Source organism: Dreissena polymorpha, chromosome 3 (assembly GCF_020536995.1).
Source record: "Dreissena polymorpha isolate Duluth1 chromosome 3, UMN_Dpol_1.0, whole genome shotgun sequence".
NCBI lineage: Eukaryota > Metazoa > Mollusca > Bivalvia > Myida > Dreissenidae > Dreissena > Dreissena polymorpha.
This window is the reverse complement of record NC_068357.1, coordinates 119,930,133-119,940,378: the sequence shown is the minus strand read 5'-3', so window position 1 is coordinate 119,940,378 and position 10,246 is coordinate 119,930,133. Positions and strand designations below refer to the sequence as shown.

Genomic DNA, 10,246 nt, shown 5'->3' with positions numbered 1-10,246 from the left:
TTTAACTTAAGCTTCCTGCCTTTGGCAATCTGGCTCTGGCTTACTGTGATAACTGGACCTCATAATTGGCCACATAGCCACTGCAACTCAGTGGGTGTGATAAGAACATTTCCTGTATGATTCCATCCCTGAAATCCAAGTGACTCACCACCTGGTACTGCTGGTTCAGAAGCTTTACTCTCTTATTATTGGAGTCTGCAACCAGTAACTGTCCATTTGGGAGAGCACATACTGCTTTTATCGGCATATGTGTAAATCACTTGGCATTTTTACATTGTGCACAGACTTCCCATTCACAGTGAAAACATGGTTTGGAAAGTTCTCTTTTATAAATATATTAGACTGTTGTATATTTTCCAGACATTTTTTACTGGCAATAAAAGAGATTTCTTTACCCAGTACTTTCGGTATGGCTACATGGAGATGGAACAATTCATAGTGAAGTCTAATGCAGCTGTTTCTCACAACCTTGAGAGCAGCTTGTTTCAGGTTTAGCTCTTCTTTCTTCTCCTTAATAGTGCTTTTCTCAAAATCTGCTAATAAATATTTGATTTCCTCACGCATTTCACTGATTGGGTATTGCTATGTTTTATGTGTTGTATTAACTGTGCTGGTTTCACATTCGCGTAAATATGATACTATATTCACACGCGCATCACCATCCACAATAAGCCTCTCATGTTCTTTGTATGAAACCTTAAGAGACTTGATTCTGTCCTCCTGATACGTCTGACATTGTTTCAGTTGTGAAAGAGTATTTTCCGTGCTGACAGACAGGTTCTTGAAGTTGGTTGACTTCCCTCCGGCAGCCTGAGGTAATGGAGTTACTTGTACGCATAGTCTGAAATACACCACATGGGAGACAGTAAGTGATTGAATAGTAATCAACTGACCAATAACCAACTGTTACCCCGAAACGATATTAATTAGAATACAAATTAAAAGGGGCATTTTAACAAAAAAAATATTTAGGCACATACAATAACAATGCATATGTTACATCAATTCACATGTTACTTTTCTAGAGGCAATATTATATTGATTATTATTAAAATAAAAATATATAAATAAATATGTATCCATCTACTGTGTGTTTGGGAAATAATGCAAACCGCATTGAACAACAAATTGTGCATTTATTCATTATAATGATATTACCACTTTTAAGTAATGCCATTACTAGAATACATGTGTATAACATAAAGTTATGTATATTCAACTCATCATTATTATACTCATTGAAGTGCCACAAGACAAAATGTGTTTTTATTAAGACATTTTCAGTGTTTTCAGTGTTTCAAATTGAAACAAGGGCTGTTTGTAAAATGCATGCCCCCCATATGGGCTGTCCGTTGTAGTGGCAGCCATTGTGTGAATACGATTTTGTCACTGTGACCTTGACCTTTTGACCTTTGACCTAGTGACCTGAAAATCAATAGGGGTCATCTGTGGGTCACGATCAATGTAACTATGAAGTGTCATGATCCTAGGCAAAAGCGTTCTTGAGTTATCACCCAAAAATCATTTTACTATTTCGGGTCACCGTGACCTTGACCTTTGACCTTGTGACCTCAAAATCATTAGGGGTCATCTGCAAGTCATGATCAATCTACCCATGAAGTTTCATGATCCTAGGCGTATGCGTTCTTGAGTTATCATCCGAAAACCATTTTACTATTTCGGGTCACCGTGACCTTGACCTTTGACCTAGTGACCTCAAAATCAATAGGGGTCATCTGCGAGTCATGATCAATGTACCTATGAAGTTTCATGATCCTAGGCCTAAGCGTTCTTGAGTTATCGTCTGACAACCACCTGGTGGACGGACCCGACCGACCGACAGACCGACATGAGCAACGCAATATACCCCCTCTTCTTCGAAGGGGGGGCATAATAATTCTTATGAAATGGCAATCTAAGTATAAAATAAAATATGTGTTTGCATAAGCAGTTAATATGTTGTTTTTTACAATAATATTTTTCTTCTCTTTAAGGTTATAATTATGAGAACTTAATTCCTCTTTACTAATTGCTTTCTTGCATAAATTGGCATTAGCTTCACATACATAATAGATGAAGAATGATGTGATAATTCATACTTATTGTTAAATACTGTAAAAATTAACAATGGACAAGCACATACACTCAACCATTTCAACACAAAATCACAAGTATATTGACAATATTTGAAACTCCATTATTTTAATCAAGAGATAAATTCTTATTACCTTCTAACTGTAAAGCAATGGACAAATTCAAGTGATATTCAAAAGTATAATTTGCCCCCTTGGTGCAAAAAGGTATCATATGACATTGACAGAGAAGGCACATAGCAATCTTTGCACCAACATGGCAAATTGATCTTGCATATAAACATGTTATCATTTATGAAACCATTTCTTTGAATATAATAGTTTCAAAATGTTTAGCTCCCATCATAATTGTTGCATAATAGCCCACACTTGACTTTTCTTCTGTTTATAAAGAATGTAGAGCCTCATGTCATATAAGAATTAAAGATCAACATAGCATGAATAAAGAGGGCCATCATGGCCCTTAAGGGATAATCTGAGGTCCTGGACATGAATTGTGGAAGACTTCAACTGGTGGTCTATTGTTTGACCCCACTAGAAGTGTTAAGAATTTAGATCAAGATTTGACTTGGTGTCATTGTTTTCAAGAGGCATGTTATTAACGGTCATACCTCATACCAAGTTTCAATGAAATCAGGCCAAAGCACTTCCAAGATATGGGTCCGGACACAAAGTGCCGGACGGACAGACAGTCGGACAACGCCAAAACAATATCCCTCCACCTATGGCGAGGGATAAAAAAAAATGTGCAATTAATGTTATTCTACAAAGATGTCAACAAACCTTACTTTCAATTTTACCTAGTGATCTAGTTTATATCCAACATGACCAGTTTTGAACTCACTGATATCATATGAACAAAATTTAATGTTTATTACCAAGTTTCATAAAGATGGACTATACAAGTGTGTAATGTACTTTGTTCAAATGAATGATTTGTTTTTTAACCAAAACATGCATAATTATTGGCTGTTTGTATATACTTGAATTAAATATTTGTATAATTTTATGTCGCTTGATATGGTCCAAAAATAAAAAAAGTATGTTTGCTCTGATAGACCATGAATATGTTTAAGTGATTACATATTTATATTGTATTGGTCTGTAAATATGGTTGCTGGGCTGAATGTCTGATACTCTTCTTGAGCTTTCAGGAAGAATGCAATCTGGCTAAGATTTTAATTGGATAATGTTACTAAGTTTCATTAGACAATAATGTGGTCTTTAAGTGTTCACATGCTTTTTTTATTTTATCTAACAAACTATTTGTTTATAAACCATACACAAACCCAGTTTAATATGCATCGGGTATATCATTCTGACAAAAAGTTTCATAAAAAAAACTGGGCAATTTTTTTGTCCTCTAGAGTGTTCACAAGATTGTTCTTTCATGTTTTTTACCTCACATGGCCAGACTTGACACGTGGCTGACATATCATTAGGACAAAATGTTTTGAATGAATTTTATGAAGATTTTCCACTAAATTCCGTCCTTGGGTGTTCAAAAGGCAAATGTTGATAATGGACAAAGGATGACAAAGGACGACACAATTTCATCAAAATAGTTTCACCATGGGAATGTAGTGCTCAGGTGAGCTTTTAATGTGACGTGTAGAGCATTTGCAAGGTATCACCATCAGCATGTAAGAAACATGTCCCTCTGTCCGGCATGTATTTAAAAAGCTGGAACTAGTTTTTAACTTAGTGGCTATATGAATAGAAAAAACTCTGAAATAGTTTAATGAAGATCGGACAAATCAGACATTCCCAAAAGTATTTTAAGGTCACAGGATATGGGTCAAAGACATATATTTCCCGGTCTGGAAATTACATGAAAACTCAGATTTAAACTACAAATGTCAACAAACCGGCCACAAAATTATAATCAAAGCGCTGAAGGCACTGAAGTTGTTCTCTGTTGTCGTCCTTGATTAGCTTGTGTGCATTGCACAGGCTAATCAGTGTGCACAGGCAAATCAGTGTAAACAGGCTTATCAGTGTGCACAGGCTAATCAGTGTAAACAGGCTAATCAACAGGCTAATCAGTGTGCTAAGGCTAATCAGTGTGCACAGGCTAATCAGTGTGCACAGGCTAATCAGTGTACACAGGCTAATCAGTATGCATAGGCTTATCAGTGTGCACAGGCTAATTAGTGTACACAAGCTAATCAGTGTGCACAGGCTAATCAGTGTGCACAGGCAAATCAGTATGCACAGGCTAATCAATGTTCACAGGCTAATCAGTGTGCGCAGGCTAATCAGTGTGCATAGGCTAATCAGTGCACACAGGCTTATCAGTGTGTACAGGCTAATCAGTGTACACATGCTAATCAGTGTGCACAGGCTAATCAGTGTGCACAGGCTAATCAGTTTACATAGGCTAATCAGTGCACACAGGCTAATCAGTGTGTACAGGCTAATCAGTGTACACAGGCTAATCAGTGTACACAGGCTTATCAGTGTGCACAGGCTAATCAGTGTGCACAGGCTAATCAGTGTACATAGGCTAATCAGTGCACACAGGCTAATCAGTGTGTACAGGCTAATCAGTGTACACAGGCTAATCAGTATGCATAGGCTTATCAGTGTGCATAGGCTAATCAGTGTACACAGGCTTATCAGTGTGCACAGGCTAATCAGTGTGCACAGGCTATCAGTGTACACAGACTTATCAGTGTACACAGGCTAATCAGTGTACACAGACTAATCAGTGTGCACAGGCTAATCAGTGTGCACAGGCTAATCTTATTTGACATGCATTTAACCCTGTTTTCTATGCAAGCAGCCAATATGTAAAAACAGATTTAAATGATAAACACTAGACAGGCCAATGTTGTCTTACAACCTGGTAAATACACTCACTGAGTAGTAGAGCAGACGCTCCTATTGCGTTCGTTGTCTGCAGTGCAGACGGGCAGCGGTAATTGTTCCTAGCATAGAGAGTTATGGTTCTTATTATAGCTAAGGCTTCTAAGCACATACAGATTTGCAAAACAAGGTCTGTAAATTGACTCGACCAATCTAACGCGACCAACTAAAAAATCTATGAAAAGGCACTATTGACGTATATTTAATCTACACGAACTGTTAATACAAAGTTCCATGAATATTGGGCAAGACATGTGGCGCCTCTATAGTGTTCTTATGCAAATTGTTGATAACAGACAACAAACAACCATCATAAAGAAACAAAACTGAGAAAAGGTCACGATGAGAAGGTTAAAATGCAGGCTCAAACAAGCAAACATCAAGTGTGAACTATCCTCCATAAATAGAGTAAAGGAACATATGCATGAGACATTATACAGGCAAGTTGATTAAAGCCTTAAGGTATTGCTATAATATATACTACATTTGTTGCTGAAATGTTGCCAATGTCTTGTAATCCATATGCTTGAACTTTAAAATGTTATTTCAAAACAAACACAAATAAACAAATTAAAGCTCAAGAAAAATTCCACACAAGAAATGATTTTGAAAACCTAATATAACTTAATAATAGAATAATCCAAACAAATTAATGTGGATGATGGTAATAGCACAGAGGCAACGGAGCTGGGGCGGCTGGGGCAGCGACCGCCACCCCAATATTTTCGGCAAAAATGAAATTTCATCAAAGACATTTTTTTAAAATCATTTCAATACACATATATTTGAAAATATCTTTTCCACAAAGCAAGGTAATCATGCTTTCCGCGGTTATGACATGGTGTATTGTTGATTGTCATCACTCGCACGCGGAAATGTACGTGTCAATTATGTTGTGACCGGGGGTAATTAATTGGTCTCTTTTATAACAATAATCCCTTAATTATTGAGTAATTAAACCTGGAATCTTAAATTGTCTGTATGATCTAAGCCTTTGCTTCTTTCTATTAATATAAGGAAAGTATGACATGAAACAAATGTGCCTATATCCAATAGTCCTTAATTATCACAAAATTAAAGATACCTCAAGATACCTGAATTAATTGTAATAACTCAAAGTAATTCTATAATTTTTTAAACTTATTTAATGTTTTTTACCACTTTTGTGTCATTTCAATATGTGTACTCCAAACCAACAAACGAATTTCTAATTTCTAAAACGGAATTTCGGCACAAAAAAATCCTGAAGAACATTCTTTCAACCCACATGATACATATTGTTGTGTTGCCTGCTACAAAGTACAAACTGCTACATATAGTGATCACTTCTCCATCGTGTGTCTGTCTGTCACAACTTTTGTCATTCAAAAAATGCCTGCAATAGACGTGTATAAGGTCAGGTATCAGGCATAGCAACGCACCAAAATGCGCCATTTGATGCTAAAATTTGAAAAAAATTCCGGGGTACGCCGGACCCCCACCAACGGGAGGGGGATACCCTCTCCCATACCCACCCCATCCTACGCCCCAAATTGTTAATGTGCTTCCGACGCCCCTGTAATAATACGCTACCTGTGATTAAGCTCAACACATTTACAGCAGCACAGCTGACTGTGGTCTGCGCAGTACATTGTTATTTGTTCACACTTGTGTATGATGCATATTAAAAGAGAAGTCTCCATCTTCTGAGAAAGTGGCCACTTCATTATTTTATCCTTTCCATAAGGAGATTTTTTGAAAAACAACCAACCATGCTGTCTGTGGGAGTTTATACATCTTCTGCAGAAGTATTTAAGACATGTTTTACAATAAAAATCTGCATCTATTTCTACAGACCGTTCTTTCTCGCAGATTGTACAACAATAATATTTAAGCAAATCAAAATTTCTAGAAAATGCAGATGTCGCCATTTTGATAATTCACTTTCAACAAACAAGATTATACAATCTAAAATCAATTGAAATATTTATGTCCAAGTATATGTTTACAATAAATATCCCAGAAAACACACACAATTATTATTGAACACAGGCAAGTTATATGAAATTTTGAACTGAACTGAACAGCAACCAAGTTTACTGTCAAATGGCTCTTGTATGATAGGAGCAAACAGTGTAACTATGTAAACTGTCACCGTACTATTGGGTACTGAGTGTATTGATTACTTTAAACTGCACAAACAAGCTGTGTAGATAAAAACTTTATCCCAAAGTATTTAACACACCACATTTTTAATTGCTCTAATAATGCCATGTTATGAACATAGAATTATAATGACAATAAAGTAGGTTCTTACATAAATCAATTTTAGTATAATATATCTGATCATTTTCCTCAAACAGTATTTAAAACTGACAGTTAATATAATGATGTACATAATATGGAAGGGAATATTGGCCAGTACATGCATGCTGTTAGTTGATATTCTTATTTAACTACTGGCATATGCTTTCTGATACATGGCAGTTGCATTTTTCCTAGTTATCCACATGCTTTTGAAAATCTCCGCCGTCTGTATGTCCGTCCGTCCGTCCTGGCCACTATCTCTTCCTACACTATAAGCACTAGAACCTTGACACTTACAAACATGGTAGCTATGAGCATAAGTGCAACCCTGCACTATTTGGAATTTTGATCTTACCCCTGGGTCAAAAGTTATGGGGGTTGGGGTGGGGCCGGGTCAGGGATTTTCATTCATTTTTGTTAGGTTATTTTACACTAACTTCTTCATTTCTACACCGATTTACTTCAAATTGATACTGAACCTCTCTTATGACAATAGGGTCAATCTCAACAATGCATGGCCCCCCATTACCAGCCCTGGAGCGCCCCACCAACATAGACCACACCCACCCAAAATTGCCTTTTACTATAACTTCTTCTTTTCTACACCGATTTTCTTCAAATTGATACTGAACCTCTCTTATGACAATACGGTCAATCTCAACTATGCATGGCCCATTACCAACCCTGGGGCGCCCCTCCCACATAGGTCGCAGCCACCCAAAATTGCCTTTTACTAAAGCTTCTTCATTTCTACACTGATTCACTTCTAATTGATACTGAACTTCTCTATTAACAATACGGCCAATCTCAACTATGCATGGCCCCATTACCAGTAACCCTGGGGCGCCCCTGGGTCAAACATGCGGCGTGGACATACGCGTCGGAACTGCCGCGACATTTCTAGTTACAATTGATGTGCAAACATTCCATATTCTATGCCACATATTGATAAGTTTATAATCACTTCATAATTTATCTATCTTTACTTTGTGTGTGTTATTGACAACTGAAGTTAAACTTTCGAAATTTGTATTAACGCTATTTCTAAAGATGTTCTTTGTTCTTTAATGTTTAAACTATGTGCATTTGGCTATGCTGCTACTGAATTTAACTATCTGTTAACATCTTTGTGGATCTAAAGTACTTCTTATGTCGATTGCTATTGCGTCTCTGATTCAGAATTGGTCTTCTTTTCTGCATACACAGTCATTATATAATATTTCACGTTACAAAAAAGGGAACCAGTATTAAAACCCAAAAATTCCAGCATAAATTACTATTGATGGGTGATCACTCTTAACATCAAAATAAGACTTCCGATATCAAATGTGATACAGCAACTATATCCGAAATCCTCTGGAATGCGGTGAGCTAGTAAAAAACGTCCCCTTCTACATAGTGTCTATTGTTTTGACCAAAGTGATTTAAATCCCACTCTTAACACCTTATTCTTGTCAAATTGATTTGATACTTTTGATAATTGTACTTAGGCAGGGATCATATTTTCCAGCAACATCAATCGGTCTGGATTTAAATGGGGAAAAAGTGTCTGAATTTTTTTATCCGAAATTATGACAAATTGCATTAAAATATATACCATTGATTTTGCCATTCATGAAGAGGGTATAATAATGTACAAGTTAAATTGCCTTAAGCATATTTTTTAAACGGAACATACGAGTTTTCTCAATTGGTTTTTTCATTAGGGTTTTCATTGTTGTTTTGGTAACTGTTTTATCTGACTTTTCATCGTTGTCAATATTATTAATCTGTGTAAGTCTATACTGATGTTTTAAATCCTTGTCGACTCGATACTAGCTTACAAACATGCACTGAACCAAACAAATGTCTGTGCGTAGGTTGGCTACTGGCAATAATAAAACCAAATAGTTGAAAAACAAATTGTGTACATTATAGTTTGTTGTCGAATAAACCACGGCTGATAGTTAAGATGCGTAGGAATTAAATCACGAGTGCAAAGCACTAGTGATTAGAAACCACGCATCTTAACTTCCGGTCGTGGGTTATTCAACAACAAACAATAAAGTATACGAATTATTCCGATTCTAACACGATTTTTACTAAAGATTTATACAATGTTTATTATTTTTCTTGTGTACTATTTTATGTGAAGTTCCGCCCATAAAAATAACTTTCGGCTGTTCTTTCAATCAAAACCGCAACTTTCATTCATTTATTGCCGGATTATTACGCTAGTGGAAAATGTATCGGCATGTTTTGTTTAGTTACAGCGCGTGCTTTCAGTGTATAAGGTCCGCCCACAATTATTGCAGAATATCCAATTTTCTTCTTTGTTTATATGAAAGTTTACTGACTGTATCATGCACGAAATGCACAATTTCCACGAGGATAACATCGAGGTTTTAATCTCCGAAGTAACTGTCAACAATTTTATCGTGGACGAGCACACAATACGGACCGATTAATGTGCTAGGTATAAGCCAGTGAAATTATTGATTGATTTTCACACTGGGTTATTCACGCTTGACTAATACACAACCGCGTTCGTTGTTTGGGGTCATATGCTGATACTAGTAGGCTGACGAGCAATATACTGGTCCTGACCGGTTTAGAGACTGCAGTGAATGGTTATCACACCTTCGAGATAAGAATGTAATTAGGGTATGCTAGCATGTGCACTGCGTAATCGATTTCATGACATGGGAATTTTAGCAAACAGAATCGGACCGACTCTTTGGGATTTTCAATCGGTCTTTCATGACCCCAATCCGTTTAGGACCGACAAAAACCGAAAAAAATATGATCCCTGTACTTAGGTACACTTATGTAATTAGTATATTATACGGCTATTGTATATCTTTGTTTTGAGCAATTATCGATGTTAAGATAATGGGTAACTATAGTATTCTCCAAAATTTGCATAAGCAAAGGAAAAGACGGTTACACATCAGCCTCGTTATGAAATCCTATATAGCAGTAATACTAATAAATCATTATTATTTGAACTTGATTTTAAA

The 10,246-nt window shown here is 36.4% G+C and overlaps 1 protein-coding gene across 1 annotated transcript; it reads right to left on the bottom strand.

Annotated features, from left to right (window-relative positions):
• Window positions 1-248: 248 nt before the first annotated feature.
• On the bottom strand, window positions 249-7,061 carry LOC127875041 (uncharacterized). Its single transcript, XM_052419842.1, has 2 exons — window positions 6,534-7,061; window positions 249-841 (listed from the first exon to the last, which is right to left on the bottom strand). Exons 1-2 carry the CDS (start codon window positions 6,869-6,871, stop codon window positions 583-585), a joined length of 597 nt encoding a protein of 198 aa, XP_052275802.1. The 5' UTR covers window positions 6,872-7,061; the 3' UTR covers window positions 249-582.
• Window positions 7,062-10,246: the final 3,185 nt, after the last annotated feature.